Source organism: Chelonia mydas, chromosome 1, assembly GCF_015237465.2.
Source record: "Chelonia mydas isolate rCheMyd1 chromosome 1, rCheMyd1.pri.v2, whole genome shotgun sequence".
Taxonomy (NCBI): domain Eukaryota; kingdom Metazoa; phylum Chordata; order Testudines; family Cheloniidae; genus Chelonia; species Chelonia mydas.
Window position 1 is genome coordinate 154,677,139 of NC_057849.1, and position 22,113 is coordinate 154,699,251.

Sequence of the window (22,113 nt, forward strand, 5' to 3'; positions counted from 1 at the left end):
ACGCAGCTGCCACCACTCACGGGAGCCGGAGTAATGAAGCCGACAGGAGCGCTCGCTTGCGTCCACTTGGAGCGGCTACATTAGAGAGCTTACAGCAGGGCAGCTGCACCATCCGTAGTGTAGCCATAGCCTCAGCAAACAGTTTTCACAAAGGGGATCATTTCTTAGGCCTTGCTCGCACGTAAAACCTTTTGCCACTTTACCTGTACTGCCATAGAGCAATGAAACCTTCCTAGTGTAGACGCAGTTATACTGGGCTAAAAGTGCTGAGACTTGAGTAGCTTCTTCTAGCTCAGGGAAATGAAATAACTTACACCAGTATATAGTCCCTTATGCTAGTATAACTGCATCCACACAAGGGTTTTTAGAGATCTACCTATGCTGGCAAAAATAACACCCCTTACCATGTAGTTGTGTGGTAAAAATTGGTAAGTGTAGCTGATGCCTTATCTTATGGGAGGTGCTGTGTTTAAGATATCACTGCCACAACAAAGCAGCCAAGATAACTGCGCTCTGGATAACATTAGAACTTCAGGGTGTGATTAGGCTGATTTTATGGGAGAACAATGTTAAATGTACAGCCGCTCATGCACATGAGCTAGTGAAATAGCACGCCATGTTGGTTTGTTCGCCTGCAAGGGGCTGCAGTTTGAGGGTCAAGCCGTCCTGCTGAACTCAGATCCTGCAAATCCATATGCATCTCCCAACACGAGAAAATCAAGCAATGGCTCTGTGAATCCCCCTCTGTGACTATACCTCTTCTGTGGGAAGGGGAGTCTGGCCATCAATCTCAGCTGTAGAGAGTTGAAAAAAAAACAGGTATATTTCTGCAAAATATTAAGATCAAAACAATTTGATTTTAAAATGTTTGTGGAAGATTTTGATTTTTTTTTTTCACCAAAAAAACCCTTAAATTTTCTGTTTACATTTTTTTTGGTCAAAAAAAATCAAAACTGTCTCCAAAACCACATTTTTTATTAAACATTTTGATTTTGGCAAAATTGCATTTTTCACTTTAAAAAAATGGAGGTGGTAGAAAAACTCAGCCAGCTAGACTCACCTCGCTTCTTAAACACTTTTTGTTGTCAAAAGGTGCTATTTTAGTCTGACCACAGTTCACCCCATTTTTATTACTTTCCTCCCATCCCTCCCAACATTCTGTGATTTAGACACCCTCGCCTGCATTTTATTAGTTTGCTTTTAAGAGGACATGTTTTTTAAAAAGTTAGACTTTATTGCACTTTATATTGCTTGGTAGTGATGTGGTACAGCACTAAATCAGCTGACGTGGGGCGGAAGGATTGTTTATAAATACAATGATCACTGCTGCTGTTAAAGATTATCGTTGATTTGGGATGGGGAGGGCAGGAGTCATTGGAACAAAAGTCTCATAAGGTCAAGTGACGAATTAGACTCCTTGTAGTGATAAATAATTCACTGTTGCCCCCGTACATCCCTGATGTGACCCGATTGACTGCTGTGGGGTTGCGCCTGGAATCCTTTTCAGTAGAATCATAGCAGGGATGACGCTGGCCTGTTTGAGGTCTTATCTTTATAAAATCACAGCCATTTCTGGACTGCTTTGTCAGATAACTCAGTAATGTACTTCGCCGTGTGCTTACAGGCATTGGAGATGGTAGTTACACCAAGAAACGGATGGTGTTTGGAATGGTGACGGCCCTGGATCTCCTGAACTTCATTACCCGAAAGGACAAGAGCCAGCAACAAAGAGTTGCTTCACCAAGAGGCTCTGTTGCCTCAGATGAATCTGAAATAAGCCACTGACGGTTTTTCAAAATGACGAGGCTAAGATTTTAATTGACTAATCCTTGGTCCCATACGCTTGATTGCATCCGAAATGACGTCAAAGGAATCTGTGGATCAGGATGATCTGACTAAAGAACAAAGTTTAATTAAAATAAGCAGTTATACTGAGATAACATTACAGCACAACATTGGGGGGGATGGTGAAGGGGTTAATATATGGGTCTTATTGCACAGATTTTATAAGACTTGTCTCTTGCTGTTTTCATGGTTAATTAACACCTTCTCCCACTTCATGAGGCACATGATTATGGCTGGGGCTGGAGCCAGCCTTCTCCCAAATTTCACCCCTGGCTGGGGGAAACCCCTGCTGATTGGTTGCCTTCCCCAGTCGCCACCCTTCTGAGGAAGAGCAGCCAATCAGAGCTACTGCAGGCAGAGTTTCTCTTTCCCTCCCTTCAGGGGCAGACCCCGTTCTTACAGGAAGGGAGCATGCAGGACCCAGCAGGTTAGGGCAGCTCTGCTTCCTTTCACTCCAGTGAACAATGGGATGGCTCCTCTGCTCCTCCCCCATCTGCCCTCCATCCCTGCTACACCTGGCCTGGGAAGGAGAAGAGGCGACCCTGCAGCAGCCCCCACACCAGGGCCTGGGAGAGAGGAGTGAAGACTCTCAGGAACTGTAGAAAGAGCAGAGGTGAGGTTGGTGGGGCTGAATTGATGTGGGGGCTCAGGGAATGGGCAAAACCGATGCAGGAGCTGCCAGGGGGACAGGATTGATATGAGAGTTGAAGGGCAGGATTATTTGCTGAACAGGGGTTGTGCAGATGGGGAGGGGAAAGCTCCTGCTGCAAAGGCCAAAATCCCCTTACCCAGGACCTTTTGGGGGAGTGGTCAGCACTAATTGTCACCTAGACACACTGGGGATGGGAACCCCAAACTCAAAAGACAGCCCAAAAACACAATGTAATCTTTTCTTTTAAAAAAAATCATGATTTTTGGACCAATTAATTATTTTTGGTGTCCGATGTGATTTTTGAAGCTTTGGAGTCCATTCCAAGAGCTGTTAGCAGAGCTCAGAACAGCCACACAGAAGGAACTGAGTGCACAGCAAGAGAAGAGTAAACAAATGAAATCACTTTTGCAGCCCAGTTTAGGGGAATAGGCACAATTGCTTCAGGCATGTGCTGTGGGCAGTTTGAGAGAGGAGCAACTACTTTCAGTTTTAGCTTTTCCTAAGCGACAAGTCTGTGTTTTTAATCGAATCTGGTATGTACAAGGTTTTTGATAAATGATAAAGTATTTATGGTTAGGAATGGTGTCTGCTGCTTTTTGTTTGCTGAGTTATTCGCAATACATCAAGTCTTTTGCAAGTATTTGGGTAAGGGTTTGTTCACGTCTGGTTTTTGGCCAGAAAAGCAGACCACCCCAATAAACTGTCCTCTTACTAGAGCTAGACCTGGAAATCTCAGGAGAAGCTTTGCAGACTCAGGAAGTTCAGACAGTTTGGGAGGGTCTCCACACCAAACCCAAGCTGTTCACTATCACTAAGGAAAAACCATTGAGTGGGGACAGGAGCGGAGGGGAGGGGGAACAACAAAAAGTGATAAAGTCTCTCTCCCTAAACCGGAGAGGGAATCCTGAAGAACAATGTTTGTTACCTGGATGGAGACTTAGGGCTTGTCTTCATCTACAGCGGTGTAGTTAATCCACCTCCCCGACAGGCAGTAGCCATATTTTCCACACCCGTGAGTGACGTGGTTATACCGACGTAAATTGATAGCATAGACCTTACCCTTACTGAACTGAAGGAACCTCACCTTTGATTTCAGAGAAGACAGAATCAGGCCCTTGCTGGTGGATTTTTTTTTTTAATTCATCCAGAGAATAGTTTCATAAATTGAGAGAAAAAAAATCAACAAATTAATCACAAGAACAAGAACTTTTCAGTAGGAAAGAGTGCGGCTGGCTGGATGCGTGTGTGTGTGAGAAAGAGATGACATTTTCCATTTGCTGTTTGTCCAGCAGCACACGAGGTTCTGATAGCTGCAAGAAATCGTCTTTGTTATATATATGAAGAAAAAGCATTGTACTTTATATGACTATGTACTCGAACAAAAACAAATGCAATATTTAAAACAAAATATAGTTAATTATTTATTTGAGAGGGTTTTGCCCCTTTCGGACAAGATCTGAAACAGAGCTCAGAGGCCTGAGTCATTTGTGGTCATTAAAGAATCCATGGAATGTTTTGCAGGAGTAATGGGGGGATTGTTAACTCAGTGTGTTGGCCATATTCCAATGTGTGTAATTAAATGTCTCCCTGCAGCGTACAGTAGTCTTTCTGTTCTGTCCTAAACTGCTGAAGTGTTGCTGTGTACTATTTGACATATGTCACATTCCACCCTAGAGGAAGCTGCATTCCAGCAGAGGGGGTAATGATACCTGTTTCTTAACCATGTTTCTGGAGTGACTTAAGCATGAACTTTAAGCATGGGATCAATAGTTAAAGTTAAGATTATTATTATTATTTTTATTATTTGTATTACCATAGGGCATAGGAGCCCAAGTCATGCTGCTTAAATTGATGCAGGATTGGGTTCTTAGTTTGTAAAATATTTTGGGATCCTTCTGAGTAGGATCTGAGAAAGATTCTTTATAAAAGGTTTCAGAGTAACAGCCGTGTTAGTCTGTATTCGCAAAAAGAAAAGGAGGACTTGTGGCACCTTAGAGACTAACCAATTTATTTGAGCATAAGCTTTCGTGAGCTACAGCTCACTTCATCAGTACGCATCAGATGAAGTGAGCTGTAGCTCACGAAAGCTTATGCTCAAATAAATTGGTTAGTCTCTAAGGTGCCACAAGTACTCCTATTCTTTATAAAAGTCATTCTCACTCATGCCTAACTCAAGGCCAAGTGTGTGCTGTCTGAAGCAAACAACCTACAATCAGTAGCAAGGCACCTTGGTTTCTGAGTAGCTGGTTTCATTTATTTACAAAAGGAATATTCTCTGAAATGATTCAGAGCCATGAGATTGTTATCCTTTGAAAGCTGGCGTCTTTATTACCATTACCCTTGTCCTCCATGCCCTCTTCCCTCCTGTTTGTTACAACCACATCTTGTTTGGTTTTAGACTGTAAAACCCCAAGGGCAGGTGCCATGACCTTGATCATACGATCATGAATAATCAGAATTGCAATACATTTTCTAAGGCAGACTACAAATTCTGGGGTAGACACAGGTAAGTTTAAAATAAAGGATTATATGAAATATGAAAATGAACAAATACACCCCGAACAAAATTCCTCGTGCTATTTATTTTTATATTACATTTACTTTACTCTGTACATTTTCACTTTGGTACAGATTTTTGTAGTGACAAAGCAAAACTGTTTTGTAGACATTATGAGTGGGGAAGAAGGTGGCTTAAATCAGGCAGCCGGGTGGGGATTTTATTTGCTGGGACAGTATGTGAGGAATTTGGGATTGTGTGATAGAACCATAATGACAATACTTAGCTCTTATACAGTACGGCTTATCTGTAGCTCTCAAAGGGCTTTACAAAGGAGCTGAAATATCATTGTCCCTCACATGCAAAAAGACTGCAAGGTTAAACAAATACAGTGGGTAGAGCAAACAAAAAACAGCAATTAGCTATTTCAGCCTTTGCCTCAGCTACCCCTCCCCATGCACTTGGGGCCAATATACTGCAATTATGTAGCTGAACAACAAAACCTGTGACCTAACAGGTCTTTCTTTCTATTTCCTCTCCCCCCCTCCGACAGACAGCCTTTTTTTTTTTTTTTGGTAATACAGTAAAGTCTCTCCCTCTCCTGCTGTTTATAGCCACAAGTGCTTTGTATAACCCTTGTTTGCAGTGGTGGTGTGGCTGTGTTGGTCCCAGGATATTAGAGAGACAAGGTGGGTGAGGTAATATCTTGTATTGGATCAAGCTCTGTTGCTGAAAGCAATGAGCTTTTCAGCTACACAGAGCTCTTCTTCTGTGTAGCTGGTCAGCTTGTCTCTCCCACCAAGGGAAGCTGGTCCAATAAAAGACATTACCTCACCCACCATGTCTGTCTTGTATAACCCTCCTCACTCTGCCACCCTTCTCCCGGGCAGGGTTCCTTTACCTTCCAGTCTTTTGAGAAGATGAAGGTTTTGCAGGTGAGCTGGGAATGAGGGTTGGTCTGAGTGGTTACTGGATGATTTCAGGAGTGTGTGGCAGCTGGGGGATGGGACTGGAGTGCAAGTCAGGAGGACTATGAACAAGTTTGACAGCTGAAAGGGGATTTTGTTAGTAATGTTGCCAGGTGTATTTTTATTTTCTTTTTCCCACCGTTAGGCTAAATTTGGAGACCGTGTCAGGATTATGGCTAAAAACTAACCAGGACATTTATTTTCACAATGACTGGGAGAGCCCAATCTTGCAAACAAACACTTCAGTATTTGTGTCATTTCACTAGGAGGAATCACAGTGAAGTTATAGGAAGAACATGTATAACTGTTTGCAACATCAGGCCTAAATTCACTCCTTCAATGGGCCCACTCCTACAAATACCCCTGCTTGCAAATGCCCTCTGAGGCACGACTGGGATGACTCAAGCCACCGGCATTTACCATACCACAGTAAACTAGAGGATCACATGCTTCCTTGCTCATTTAGGCCAAGTTTTGGGTGTTATCTGACTTGTGAAGTGCAAAGTGCTTTTCAGGTTTAAGGGGTGCACCTGAGAAGGGAAGACAGAAGCTTAGTTGGGCTGCCCCAAGAAACTGGCACTGTAGCTGTGGAAGTTGAGGCCGCAAGAGTTGTGGCACTAATGAATTAGAAAAGAATGGGCAAAGCTTGTCCCAGCTAATAGACTCCACAGAAACAATAGACATTTGTCAGGAGCCTGTCGAAAATGGTTGGCTGAGCAGAAATCCGAGAGGGAGGGGTAAGCTCCAAGGAAATTAGGATGGGAATAAAATTGACAGGGATGGGGGACCTTGCTATGGTGGGGGGGGGCAAATGGGGGTTGCACATAATCCCTGGCAGGGAAGAGATTGGGAGTGAAGGGGGAGCATGGAGGGAAAGGGAGCAAACAGATCCCCTGCCATGGGGACAAAAAGTGGGGAATCTGGTAGAGGAGCATGTGGAGTGTTCACAGTCTCTGCAATGGGGGGAAAGAATATGGCAACCTGAGGTGTGGGGGGGAGTTGCAGGGACTCCCAGTTAGAGGAGGATGTGAGCTTGGGGTGGGGGTGGGGAATGAAGGGATGTCAGGAGCCCCTAGAATGGGCCATGCGCTCGGCCTACAGAAGCTACCAGCTGTGCGACCCCTGAGTTCATTATTCCCCAGTGTTGGATGCATTTCAGTAGTGTTGTACATTCATAGCTTTTGAATCATTTCTGTATGCTTGTGGATGGAAAACCATATACAAATATACACTATATTTACTGCGCTTAGCAGGCTATCAGTCTAATGGTCTTTTCAGTACACTCAGTCAAAGTCTAAAGCGGGGTGGGGGAAGGGTAGGATTGCACCACAATCTGGAATAGACTTCACAAATGTACAGATCACCAAGGGAGATATAGACTAAACTGAAGCCATTAGCAAGATAAAAATCTTTTTGACCACTCCCAGCCACGGCTTTTCCCCCCTGTTTCTACTGCATCAAGGCTCAGAGAGCCATTGCATATAAATAGAAAACCTTGCAGCTGAACTGGTATGGTTATGCTGGGAGAAAAATCAAAAGGCTGATCACCGTTCCTGGGCCAAACCATCTGTCACATTTGGCATGAAGACTATCCAGGTAATTAAAACTGTTTTATATTTTAGAGCACAGTCACATATTTGATGTAAAAAAGGATTCCTTCTACTGTTCTGAAATATAAATTACAAGCAGTTAATTAAATTAGAGCGACCATTTTCCAGGAGTGTATGGTAGCTGGGGAATGGGTCTGGAGATCAGGTCAGGAGACATGGGGTATCTTAAAGAAAACTGGACTTATCTGAGCAGAAAATTCATCCCTATGTAACTATTAACTAACAATTTTTTGGAATGTTGTATCTTTATGAAAAATTGGTCTTGGCAACCAAACCCGATTTTTGCTCTTGCTAAGCTTACAAGTTTGGTTGACAAAGGGGACCGCACTGATGTCATACACTTAGATTTTTTTGACTTAGTATTGCACAGCATTCTGATTAAAAGCTTAGCACAAGACAATAGTAATAAAGCACACGTTAAAAGGATTAAGAACAGGCTAGCTGACAGATCTCAAAAAGTAGTTGTCAATGGGAAATCACCGTCTAATGGAAGTGTTTCTAGTCAGTTTCTGCAGGGATCGGTTCTAAATCTGGTGCCATTTTTATCAGTGATCTGGAAGCAAATGTAAAATCACGGCAGAGAAAATTTGTGGATGAAACAAACTTTGGCTGAATGGTAAATAATGATGAGGACAAGGAAGCAATGTTGCCACTGGCAAGCATTCCGAAATTGGAAGATTGGCTTAAAAATCATGAGAATTTTTAAAAATAATCCCTTTTGAGTTCTTGTTATTTGCCTTTTGGTTTCAGAGCCTTTAAAGTTTCATTTGGGGAATGTTTTTCAAGCTTCTCTCCACAACCATGAATCCTAGAGAATTTCATTTAAAAAAAAAAAAAAGCTGAAATTCTTGTGCATTCACATAACTCTAGGAGCTGGGGCTTTAAGAAACACACGAAATATCACAAGACTCATGCTAAATCAGGAGAGTGCTTGTCAGCACTTGGTAAGCTGGGCTCATTCAAACAAAATGCCTTTAATATGGCCTGCATTTGGCCTACAGAATGGGGGACTGTATCCTGGCAAGCAGTGACTCTGTAAAGGATTTAGTGTCAGAAAGACCAAACAACTGAACATGAACACCCAGTGTGATGCTGTGGCTAAAAGAGGTAATAGAATATCAGGGTTGGAAGGGACCTCAGAAGGTTATCTAGTCCAACCCCCTGCTCAAAGCAGGACCGATCCACAATTTTTGCCTCAGATCCCTAAATGGCCCCCTCAAGGATTGAACTCACAACCCTGGGCTTAGCAGGCCAATGCTCAAACCAAATACTGGCACAGTGGGTAAGAGCAGAGAGGTGATTTGACCTCTGTATATGGCCTTGGCGAGACTGCTACTAGAATATTGTGTATAGTTCTGGTGTCCATATTTTACAAAGGATGATGAAAACTTGGAGAGGAGAAGAGCCACAAAATGATTTGAGAGCTGGAAAACATGCCTTACATCAGGAGACTTAGAGCTCAGCATGTTTTGTTTATCATAAAGAAGATCAGGAGGTGACTTGATTACAGGGTATAAGTACTTTCACCGAGACAAAATACTAGGTACTTCAGGGCTCTTTAATTCTAGTAGATAAAGGCATAACAAGAACCAATGGCTAGAAGCTGAAGCCAGACCAAAACCATTCTAATCAGAACAACAGTGACGGTGATCAGTCACAGAAACAAACAGAGCTGGTGCTAGGCATAAGCAGACTAAGCAATATCTTAGGGGCCTGAAAGCTCAGTGGGGCCCCCATTTGCTTTTTATTGCAAGAACTTGCCTGCTTTAGTATCAGGTGGGGGGGATGTTCCTGTTTATGGACCCCAGTGGGCTAGCATCGGCTCTGGGAACAAACTTCAAATCAAAACTGGATGCCTTTCTAGAAGATCTGCTTTAGCCAAAACACAAGTGATTGGACTCAGTACAGGGGGAACGAGATGAAATTCTATGGCCTGTGCTGTACAGAAGGTCAGAGTAGGTGATCTAATCGTCCCTCCTGGCCTGAAAAAAATCTACAGATCTTGTAACACTACTCTTTATTGAAGCAGGCAATGTCATGCAGATTAAAAATGACCAAACCAGCTTTTATAAATAGACTTAAAAGTTTAATATTTAGATGTTCTCATCCTTAAAGCACTGTGTGAATTACATCACTCCTCTGAAGTAGGAAAGTAAATTTTATCTCCTCTTTATAGATGGGGAAATTGAGGCAGAGATTAAGTAATTTGCCCAAGGTTACAGAGTGTAAGTGGCAAAGCCAACATTTGTTCTCAGGGTCCCTGGCTCCCAGTACAATGATCAGTCCATTACAACATACTAACTGTGTTTGAGTCCACTTGAGGAGAAACCCAGAACTGGAATGCTGGCCTTGCCGGGTAAGTAAAGGAAGAACTAATTTAAGCTTTCTGGTGCAGGGGGTTTTGTTTTGTTCTGTGTTTTGTACAGCAGCTAGCGTGGTTGGCCTAGGGGCCTGAGGTGCTATTGCTATACAAATTATCATTATAGTAGGTTTCAGAGTAGCAGCCGTGTTAGTCTGTATCCGTAAAAAGAACAGGAGTACTTGTGGCACCTTAGAGACTAACACATTTATTAGAGCATAAGCTTTTGTGGGCTGCAGCCCACTTCATCGGATGCATAGAATGGAACATATAGTAAGAAGATAGATATATACATACAGAGAAGGTGGAAGTTGCCATACCAACTGTAAGAGGCTAATTAATTAAGATGAGCTATTATCAGCAGGAGAAAAAAACTTTTGGAGTGATAATCAAGATGGCCCATTTAGACAGTTGACAAGAAGGTGTGTGGATACTTAACATGGGAAATAGATTCAATAATAATACAGCTGGCCAGTGAGTAACTATTTCATGGGACTGTGACCATTTGATTTCAGTACCAGTTTCACGCAGAACGCTTACATTTACAATGGTATAATTGACTCAGGTGTCTGAGCCAGCAATTACTGCTATATCTCTTTGCCTCTCTCTCTCTTTTTTTAAATAGAGAAAATGAAGCCTGAACACTTGCTTTGCCTGTTGCTGAGCTGCTTTCCGCTACCCGAAGCTGCCTGTAAACCCTTGAAACCAGACTGCACTCTTGTCAAATGTAGCCCATGCCCTGACCAACACACAGTGGTGACTTCGACGAATACCTGCTGTGCTCCATGTGCCCCTGCATGTTCCTGTCCAGATTACCAGCAATTTGAATGTGCCATGCAAGGCTACAAGGATGGAAACGTCCCTGTGGGGAAATCTTTCCACATAGACTTTGCCACCCAACTCTGCACCTGTGTTTCTACAGGGAATATCTCCTGCACTTCAGTTTGTCCCACGGTTTCACCTACGTGCAAGGAGACCGGAAGCCCTCCTGATGGCTGTCCCCAGTGTGTATGTCCCATTGACAATGACAGAATCGTAATTGCTGGCAGCACCATCCCCAGGGACAGTGAGATTTGTGTATGTCCCCCTGAAGGAGGCAAACTACTCTGCACCCCAACCACACTTCAACCCACTACAGTCTAACAATGAATAGGCTCTGTTCTCCAAGTAAGCTAAGTATTGCGGGAGGGCCAAGCTTTTCGTTATTAGACTATAAGAGAACTTCCAAAATACCTCTGGGCACCCTTATGGAAAACCCTATAGAATGTACAAGAAAATAATAATTATTTTTTGCTATTGGTGTTTGAAATTGTCTTATAAAATGGAATAGTGACTTATTGTCTTGCTGTGGAATTACAGAGGGCTAAAAAAGAAAACAAAACTATACAAAGGCATGCCATTCTCTATTAAATCTGGAAACCAGCTCCAAACATTTATAGTAAGGTTATTATTTTCTGTTATGACCTATAGGCATTCTCCGTGATGGTGTCCAGGAAAGTTTGAGTGACTGCTGATAGAACATAAATGAAAAAAAAAAAAAATGCAACTATTTATATATTTATAAGATGACTCTGTGTGTGTGTATGTATGTATGGACGGACGGATCGCAATGCTTTTCATTAAGACACATTCCAAGCCTGTTTTCAGTTGCTTAACTTTGCCAAACTTTAACCATTTGGGTTAAAATTTTCTAGACCAGCTGTCAGCCTCAGGCCTCTATATAATTTTTAATCTTCAGCATAAATGTTTCAGCCCAGTCTCAGAATCAGATGAGGGGCAAACGGTGTATTTTCCCATGTTAAAAATCGTCTTATAATGGTCTGAGAAGCTCGTGCACCTCCATATTTGGAGCATGGGGTTGCCATTTGGCAGAGGGATCACCCTGATGTAAGAGCTGTGCCTTTTGCCTTCTTCCATGAAAATCTGCCCCAATCTGGCCAAGTTATGAGCCTCTGACAATCTCAGTTTGCAGATGATAGTTAGATTCTTTGAAGAGTTCGGTCTGTGCTGAGCACGCTTCAGCGTGGTCTGCAGGTGCTCTCTGAAATTGCTGTTCCAAGGCTGTGGTTCCAGGGACCAGGACTGAGACCAGGGACAGATTCCGATGAAGTGAGCTGTAGCTCACGAAAGCTCATGCTCAAATAAATTGGATAGTCTCTAAGGTGCCACAAGTACTCCTTTCCTTGTACCATAGGGAAGCTGAACTAAGGGTCCATGGGTAACCTTCGTTCTGTCATTTCCCAGTGCTTGATGGTGCCACCTTATCATTCTTTGTGTTTTCTATATAAATTTCCCTTCGTTTGCCCTGTGCCCATGTACAGAAATAAAGTATCAGTTTCCATCCATTACTGTATACCTCCTGGCAACACAAATGACTGTCGGGTCTGCTGCAGCAAGCTTACTACAAGAAATGTCTCTCCAAATACGAGCACAGTTATCCTCCGTCCACCTCTGCCCCGCTTCCAACTACAAGAAAAAGGTCACAGCATAACTTTATTTTATATATATAAACATGACCGTATGCCACCTTCAGCAGGGAATGAGCTGCAGGGAAATTTTTAATTGTTTCTTCTTTGAGTCCCAATAAAAGCAATTTTAATGTTCATTTTCAGAATACTTGTAAATCATTATTCATTAGCCCTTATTACTGGTGGACGGACAATTTTCTTTAGATAACACACAGGACTTAACCTGAACCTCTGGCCAAAGCACACCGAGGAGGTTCTAAAATGGTCTGTTCTTCTTTCCTCCCTAATCTTTTTCCATGTCCCTCTCCACTTCCACGTCTGATCCCAGCTGAAATCTTGACATCATGTGCGAGGCTGCTGTTCTTACAGTGTTTCTGACCTAACCAGCCCCAAGAGACAGCTAGTCAAACTCCATACAAGCAAGAATAGCTATTCATACAAGATTTCCAGGAAGATAGTTTCAGATATGCTTCAAACAAGCACCTGCCTATTACAATACATCAAAGTGAACCCTCAAGGCCTTTTGAGGTTCACCTATCCATGGAGTTGAGCAGACGAATGGGACAAGATGGAGTGGAGGGAGTGGGTGTTATTGCCAACTGTGTTACTGACTCAGTTCTTTGCAGTGTTGTTGGAGACTTGTTGGTCTGAGGACACCAGAGACCAGGTGGGTGACGTATTATCTTTTATTGGACCAACTTCTGTTGGTGAAAGAGACAAGCTTTCAAGCTACACAGTGTACCCTTGGGGATGTTATCCTTAGACTTAGAGGTATCCACAAATGTTAGGTGCCCAACCCAAGGCATGTTGGGCCTAATAGCCCCAGCTTCCATTACTTTCAGGTGGAGATGTATGTATTTAGCACCACTGTAAATCAGGACCCTTGTGCATCTCAAGCTCGTTACACCAAAAGTAGGGCATCTACTGTTGAACACGGAGGCCTTTCTCTCTCTGTGCCTCAGGTGTCCCATGTGTAAAAATGGGGATATCCATTTTTGGTGAAAATGAGGATATGATTGTGGGAATGCCAGAGTGCAAGATGGACTTTGTATTTAACTCTGAAGGCAGTTGAGGCGAGTGGTTGTTTTTTTGTAGAGCCGTGAGTGCTATAGGCTAGGTCTAGTTCCTGTGAAAATGTTGTCACCTGTGGCCACATGCCTGCCCCAATTGGTCAACAATTTCATTGTCTCAGTGGAATGCAGGTGTAATCCAAGGGTCAGGTCACAAAAAGACTGTCTCCCTGAGATAACCAAGACTAAGAACAACCATAGCCCGTGTCTACACTTCAAAGTTAGGGCTACTTGCGTTGATCTATTTGTGCATGTGGCTATACTCAAATTTTTCTCTGGCCAACGTAAGTGCCCCGTTATAGCAATGCAGTTACCCCCCACCCCAAATGGTGTAGAACCATTGCCCACCTACGGAGGGGTGGGGGTGGTTTTGCTCGGTCTCAACTTTGATGGCATGGGTACAGCAAGAATTTAGACAGTCTAAGGACCTGCTAGTATTTTGGAGTCAGAGTCTCCCCTATTAACCAGTACGGGGGGTGTCTATCCCTATTGAGATTTACTCAGTCCCTGATAACCTCCCTCCCCCATCGCCTAGAGTACCATGCTCACCCTCTTGTACAGTACAAGCAGAACCACTATTCTCCAACCCCACCCCCCTTGGAGTATGTTGACACTCAAATCTCAGTCTAGGGTTCCCTATCTACTCACATCACGCCCCCTCCTCCACTGAGGTACTGGAGGAGGCTAGACTTTAAGAGACATCAACATGGCAAGAACACAGAGGCTTGTCACCACCTGTACCCTATGCCCTTCCCCCAGGGGTCTTGCTGGGATCCAGGGACATTCTATCATCAACAAGGTCGTCACACCACCAGAGGGAGCAGAGAAGAGCGCATGTGTCTCCACCACCTCTCGCACCACCAATGCCAGAGGAGGAGACCTTTGAGGCATAGGTGCTGACTCCGTGGGTGCTCCAGCGGCAGGCAGTTTCCCCCCTTACCCCCAGCACCTCCCGTCCATTGGCAGCCCTGCTGATCAACTCCACCCCCTCCCTCCTAGTGCCCACCGCAATCAGCTGTTCCACGGTGTGCAGGAGGTGTTGGGGGGAGGAGCAGGGTGCACTTGGGGGAGAGGGGTGAAACTGGGAGGGAAGAGGCGGGCCGGGGGTGGGAGTTTGGGGGAAAGGGGCAGGTGGGGGGCGGGGCTTGGGGGGGCACAGGGGCTTGGGGCCCAGAGGAAGCCAGCGCCTGTGCTTCGAGGAGCAAGAATCAAGAGCAGACAAGGAGATGACCCCCTCTTACTAATACTTCCTCCTTATCACTTGATGAAGTGGTGATGACTCCACTACCTTCCATAGCAGCTGACTTCAAGCAGTTCCAGGAACTGATGAGTCCCTTGGAGGCGGTGCAGGAGTCCCACCAATCATGAGGATTGCCAGGCCAATTAATGATGCTCTTAAGGAACCTGTTAAGACCATTTGGCAAATCCCAGCTATTGCACTGCCTGCCTAAAAAGTATTATGGCCCTACCAGGGAATTGGAATGTCGATTTTTCTCTCCTAGTGCCTGACTGGCTGTTAGTGGGAGGCTGTCACTGACTGGGGCAGAGGGTGTCTGCTTAAAAGTGTTCATGGGAATAAGGGATGGGAGTTTTGAAACTTACCTTTCTCTTGAGACTGTAAATTCAATGGTGCATCTGTCTGTTTTTAATCAGCAGCTTCTAGCATGGCAGCCTTGAGAGGTGCTTTTTCCACATACCCAGAATGCCTGACCCTGCTGAGGAGGGGAACCTGTTCAGAAAGAGCCTGCAAGACCATGCTGCAGCAGGACCACAAAACGGCTTAGTGGTTCAACATGGCAGACAGCATGGAGAAGGAATGCGAAGGCCCAGGCCAAGGAGCCCGAAGTGCACCAGGAATTAAGAAGTCTCCTCAGGCAGCCAATCCAAATGCTGCAGATGCTGGTTGACATAGAGGTCTAAAAAAAATAATTAAAAAAAAAAGTCATCCTTTGCAGTCCTCGAAGAACTCCGTTATCACTGTTTCCTGCATGCACGCACGCACCCACACACACATACGCCTCCCCCCACCCCCACGCCCCCCAACACAGGGCATCACTGGCCTCATCCTTACCCCTACTGCTCCACATCAGGAGCTAGCAAGGAAAACCACAGCTTTACATACACATGCTGACCTCTGACAACCGCAGTTGGTGTATGTAGTCTGTTATGGTTACACATTTGTGCACTCAAATGGACAGAAATGTTTACTCCTGTTCCAATTTTAAAGTGCCCACCTCTTTGATTTATGGTAAAAAGTTGTAGAACGTTGCCTGGTATTTTTTGCACATTGTTTTGCCCACGCAATACATTTTTATTTTTAGAGAATAAAATTATCTTTAGTAGCCCATGCCACATATTGAAGAATGCACAGCTGTACTCAAGGCAAACAGTACGTATAAATGTACAGCAAGCACCACATAATTCATAACTTCAGGAAGACACCCTGTCATATTTATAAATGTACAGCCAGCACTACACACTTCTTAGCATCACCCAAAGCTGGAGGTCCAGAGAACATGACTGTGGCTGACCTTTAAAACGTTCTTTGAAAGCCACCCTCAGGCTCAGAGCTTGTAATAACCCTTGTGTCTGACTGTTCAAAGATACCAGACAACTGCTTCATCTCCACACGGGCATCAATTTTTTCCCTTTGTGCTCAGAGATATTATGCAGTGCACAACAGGCTGCTATAACTCCGGGGATATTTTTCTCACTGAGAAGCCAAACATTCCTCCAGGCTACCAAAAGCACACTTAACCGTCATTCTGCTCCTGTGGAGCTGGGAACTGAATCGTGCTTTGGTGCTGTCAAGGTGGCCAGTGAACGGCTTCATGAGCCAGGAAACAGGGCGTAGCCTGCGTCCTCCAGAAACACTATCAGCATTTCAATATTGCCAATGGTACTCTGCCGGTTGGGAAAGAAGGTTTGTGTTTATTGCTTTCTGAACTGTCTTGTGGTCATGTGAGTGTCATCTACCAGCCCACGCTGATCTCGGCGAAGCATCCATGGTGATCCTTCAGCGCTTACCTAACCATAGAAAAGTAGCCTTTTCTTTTGATGTACTCTGTGGCCCGGGGGCTGGTGCCAAATAGGCATATGCAGCATGCCCTCTATTGCCCCATTGCAGTTTGGGAACCCCATTGCTGCAAATCCATCCACTATGTCCTGCACATTGCCTAGAATCACAGTCCTGCGTGGCCCTGCACTCTTGCATGGCAGTGGCCCCTACTGTGGTTTTTGCAAGTCTAACATGATTGCTTATGGACTGGTAAGAATGCATCCGATGAAGTGAGCTGTAGCTCACGAAAGCTTATGCTCAAATAAATTGGTTAGTCTCTAAGGTGTCACTAGTACTCCTGTTCTTTTTGCGAATACAGACTAACACGGCGGCTACTCTGAAACCAGTCTGGTGGTGTTGCAAGCTTCCGAACTGATTGTGGGTTTACTCACTTCTCCATTGTCAGTACAGCTCTCATTTTGGTGCCCCTGTGCTGGAGTAAGCTCAGCACACAGATCCAGCAGTGTGACCTTGCACATCCAGAAGTTATGCAGCCACTGCTCATCCCCCCCAAACCTACATTACAATGAAATCGCACCAGTGCTCATTTCTAAGGGCCAGAATCAGCGTTCCATCGTCAGCAGGGGCTCTCTGAAGGTCACCAACAACCTTGAATTGTTTTCGCTATGTCCCTTGGTGAACTGTCCTCAAAGAAACCATCATGTCCCCTGTTGTTGTGGGTCTGCAAATACAGGAGACTCATGGGGCCTGTATTTTTAACATCCATGAGAATAATGCAGAGCTCTCTGAACTCCATGCGTCTGTCAGAGATAGCAGACACAAAAGAGTGCTGCATGGGTTTGTGGGATTTTTTTAAAAAAAGGCATTAAAGGTATGGGATATGGATGGCATTATGGGATGCAGAAAGTTGCATGCTGGGAACTTGACCCCTACCTCCCAGAGATCCCTGGGAGAGTCATTTCTGTCTCACAACACCTGGTGAAAATTTCCCCAAAGGCTTTGTGCCAGAAAGTGGCATGTGGCACACTAGGATACCTACCCATGGTGCATTGCACTCTGCATTGACCCAAGCACTCCTGGTGAGTGCCCACAATACCGATGCAAGCAGCCAAGTGATATACAAACTGTATGCCAATGTATCTTGCATTGACTAGTGTAGACATGGCATAATAATGCCTGACAAAAAACTGATTCATTGAGGCAAAATTAAATTACAGCAATTGATGTGTTCATTTTAAAACACTCTTGCAGATATCCCTTATGTCTGTGGGGAAAAAACAACATTAGAATTAGTGCCAGATTGTGAACTTTGTACATGGAATACCCATTAATGCCATGAGGCTGCAGGGGGCGTCATGTGTGCAAATCGAGGGCACTTTATGCCCTTTCTCGAGAAATGTAAATTGCTCAGGCATTTTGCTCTATTTTTTTCAGTTGGATGACCTGCGTCTAATCTCTCTTTAACCAGCTGTTCTATTTTTGGAAGCTAGATGTGAGCTTTCTCTCTCCCAGCATGACAGTAATTTCCATCAGCAGGCCATTTGTTTAGCATTGATGGCTTTGAGACTGTGGGGCCTTCACAAACTATCAGAATGATGTTTGTTTAATACCCAAGGCATTGATTTTAAACTGGGTCTGAAGCAAAAGCATTTGTTTTGCTGCTCAGTGATTAAATATTGAATTTCAGTCTGTAAGAGCTAAACCCAGTTAAAGAGCTTGGGAGAATCTTGTTTGATTCCACAAGCAGCAGTGGCCAGAGACGAGGAAAGAAAGGGAACAAGGAACAGAAGAGCTGGAAGAACTTAACCAGGCAGAAATGAGAGCAAGCTGCCAGATATGGCTGTGCATTAATCTAAAGGGGGTGGGAGGGAAGAGAGAGACAGACAGGGGACTTGTCTATATTATAAATTGTAGTATTCAAACTCAATTGCGAAGAGTTAGCTGGCACACTGCTGAGGCCTGAGTGGCTAGAGCAGATCATGGCAAATCATTCTTATCATGGTGTAAGCTAATTTTGATCATCATCGCTAGCTGACATGATTTGCGTGGCTCTGACTGGTCTGTTGTGGACAGTATTATGTCAGCTAACTTCACTCTTCACAATGATGCAATTACCGGTGCCGTCTTTCCAAAGTACTGGGGGGTGCTTGATCCCAGGCCCTGCCCCCACTCCACCCCTTCTCCAAGGCCCTACCCCTGTCCCACCTCTTCCCACCCAGGTCCGTCTCCTCTCCTGAATATGCTGCGTCCACCCTCCTCCCCCCCCAGAGCCTCCCGCACGCCACAAAACAGCTCCTGGCGTGGGAAGGGGAGGCACTGATCGGTGGGGCCTGCAGTGGGGAGGAGGCACTGGGAGGGGAGGGGGATGTTCTGACAGGGGGGCTGCCGGCGGGTGTTCAGCACCCATTTTTTCCACGGAGTTGGCGCCTAGGAATGCAACACAGTTTTGAACCGTAGACAAGCTCGAATGCTTTAGGAAACCCTCCCTCTCATTCCCCCACACACTGAGATTACTGGGCAATAATGTTAGGTCCAATGCTGCAAAATGCAGAATATAACCTCAATTCTTGCTGAAGTCCCAGGGAGAAATACTCCAGGAGCAGGCCCTAAGTCAGATTTGCTGCATCTTGGGACCGGAGCTCCTACAGCCTCCAGTGACTTCAGTGTTCTTTAGTGACAATTTAAAAAATCAAAAAAGGAAGCCTTATCTGAGAAACAAAACTATTTTTGTCTTCAGATACCAGAGAGCAGCAAACATTTAGAGTAATACAGGAGAACCCAACAGTACAAATTTTCACAATATCAATAAGATGTTGTGAGCTTTCTTCGAGTTTGGACTTGGGAATGAAAAACAAGTTGTAGCTGGAAATTTTTGGAGCCTGCCATTTGATTTCGTTGTAAGTCCCAGGGAACCTTTTGGCCCTCTCCAGATTGTTCTAAACTGAGTTTCAGAGTTACATTAAGTGATAGTCCTGTCTGAATTGCAAAATTTGTATTTGGAATCTGATCTGACTCCAAACTTTCCTGGACCCAACCCCACTTCCAAAATGAAATGTGGGACAATGGGTCACATGGTAGGTCCTCTAGATAAAAAAATGAGCACCAGGGAATCCTTGTAAAGCCAGACAGGTCCAACACTTCTATTTTTAGAGTTTTGCCTTCACCAGGTTGGATTCACAGAAACATGCAATAAAACTAAAGGAGTGGAAACTACATGAAGTAGAAATACAAAAGGAAGACAAACTTGGGCACACTGAAGTCAGCAATTTTTGCACTGCTTAATCTAGACTTTTTCTTTTTTTAAGCAGTAAATACTGAGCAGTTCAAAAGTAAGAAAGAACCAAGCAAGTAACAATTAAAGAGGTTTGGAACCAATACCTCTTTCAACTTTCCAGTGGGTTTTCTGATGTTGACGGTGTAGGCAGCTGATGTGATGTCTAATCCAGGAACTAGATTTGTAAGTTTTCCTCCATGACCAGGGAAAGAGACTTTGCTTCTTATCAGTGCAGGCTGAGGTGTGAAGCTCCTATGTGCCTAGTGGTGTTCTGAGGAATGGGCTCCTCTCATGCAGAGCAGGCACTGGGAATGCACTTCCATCTCTATGAACATGAAGGGGGTGATGCACACTGTTCAAAATCCATACCTTCTTATCCAGGCGTTTGGATAAGCCTGGCCACTACTCAAGAGTTCTAAGGATTCTGGTTGAGGTAAAAATTAAGTGTGCAACAGTGCAAGCTCCTAACATTTACTAATTATACTGACATTTAACAATTGTAGTGGAGTTCTGAATTAAAAAGACACCTTTCTAGGCCTGGAGAAAATGTCCTTACACTTGCAGCTAGCCACAGAAAAGGACTGAGGCTTTTGGAACTGCATTCCTCTTATATAACCTGTACTCCAAATTTTCAAGGTTGCAACAGTATACTCATGAAGCCCCCATAAGCCTTGCTCTCAGGAAGGGTCCTGCACTGTAGGTTCATCCCAGTAGTGCAAATATGGAGAGGAAACATCAGAGAATGTAGACATATCACTTGTGCTAAAGGGTGCTTTCCTTCACTCTCTAATGAAGAGCTTACTCTCCTCTTTGTAAACCACTGTGACACAGAGGCCCATTGTTGGTTTACTACACTGTGCCAGCAACTCTTGTCAGACCTGACATACTCACCACACCTAAAATACTGTTGTCATAATTGGTATCTAAAAGGTGTCATGTAAGGGATCATATACTGGTAACGTGCTGGTCTGAAAATCACTATGTGATGTATGTATGGTAAACCCACAAAGGATTTTATAGCTATGTGCTGCAAATGTGTTCTCACAATGTATTTGGGAAAACAACGCTTAAGAAAGCCATGCCTGTTCCAGACAAAGGAGTATGGTTCCACCTCCTTGAATGCGTCTCTAATGTAAGTTAGGCAGAGTGTGACCAAAGACAAAGAGAAGCACAAGGTAAACAAAGCCATCTGGAGAGCAAGTGCAGAAAGATGAATACTTAACAGTCTTGACGTGGGGGCGGGGGGAAGGGGATGGAGATTGCATCCTCAGGGAGGCCTCCTGCCTCTCGAATCACAGTCAATGAACTTTGGGAAGACAGCATGGTGTCTACACCCCGGCAGGAGAGAGAAGCATGGTTTGGGCTTAGTTTTCAAAGCATACATTGCAAAGGTTTAGTGGACTATAAAAGACAGGGGGTCTGAACATCATGTGATAAGCTAGTGAATCAAACTGATTATACAGAATATTACTGTATTAGAAGTGTACTGAATAAGGTCTTTTATGAATCACCAGTGTGTCACAGGCTTTAATACCATTGTGAAGTGTATGTATTGACACTATATGCGGCATAATGGGTACTCACTGATATGCTTTAAAGTCCAACTAAATAGAGGGAAAAATAGGTTCTCTCCCAGACAGGAGGGGAAGTAGCTATCTCCAGTGTAAATTAAGCATTATGGAAACAAAACAATGGAAGCCCCCATTTACATATGAATCAGCAGAGGGATGGGAAGTCAACAAGAAGGGACGAACAGCAGGGAGCCTTCCTGTCTCTTGTAACAGGGTCAATGAACATTGGGAGACATAAGCAGAAACAGGGAGCCATTTTGGGGGATTTAATTGAGGGATTAAAGGGACCACAGCTCTTGAAAAAAATCACAGAATGTTGGATCCTTCAAGCAAGGGGGTTGAAGTCTCTGGGAACTGAGTTTCAGCGTGAAAACAGTTTAGGCAAAGATTGTAACTTGCTGAAATTAACTTCTAAGTCATAGAAGTGTATTTTTCTTTCGTTTGTAACCCTTTCTATCTTTATTCCTTATACTTGATCCTTAAACCTAGGAATTTTTGTTTAATAAACTTGTTTTACTTTTACTATAAAACAATTCAGTGCGCCGATTGAAAGGAAGGGTGTGTTAACCCCAGTTAAGCTAACAGGCTGCAGTGTACTGCCTCTTTCAAGGAGCAACAAACATAAAACTTCTGTGAGTGTTCAAAAAGGGGGCTAGAAACTGCATGGAGACGTCTCTGGGGAATTCAAGAGTTGGGATTCGATTTTGTTACTGGTAAGACAAGGTTTGGATTGGTAGAGCCCTGAAGAGTTTCGTGGCAAGAAAGACAAGCTGGTGTGTG

At 44.2% G+C, this 22,113-nt stretch overlaps 1 protein-coding gene and 1 long non-coding RNA gene across 2 annotated transcripts in view; one reads left to right on the top strand and one right to left on the bottom strand.

Moving 5' to 3' along the window:
• The window catches only part of LOC102931998 (cystathionine beta-synthase), a 59,135-nt gene extending 46,738 nt beyond the window's left edge, over positions 1–12,397 (top strand). The window contains exons 15-16 of the mRNA XM_007064426.3: positions 1,625–2,458; positions 10,557–12,397. Of these exons, the coding sequence (XP_007064488.1) occupies positions 1,625–1,785 (161 nt within the window). The 3' untranslated portion in view covers positions 1,786–2,458; positions 10,557–12,397. The remainder of the gene's footprint in view (positions 1–1,624; positions 2,459–10,556) is intronic.
• LOC122464072 lies at positions 1,826–15,580 on the bottom strand. Its single transcript, XR_006287931.1, has 3 exons — positions 15,072–15,580; positions 3,582–3,615; positions 1,826–1,895 (listed from the first exon to the last, which is right to left on the bottom strand). It is a non-coding gene; the product is annotated as an uncharacterized LOC122464072 (long non-coding RNA).
• Between the last annotated feature and the right edge of the window lie 6,533 nt (positions 15,581–22,113).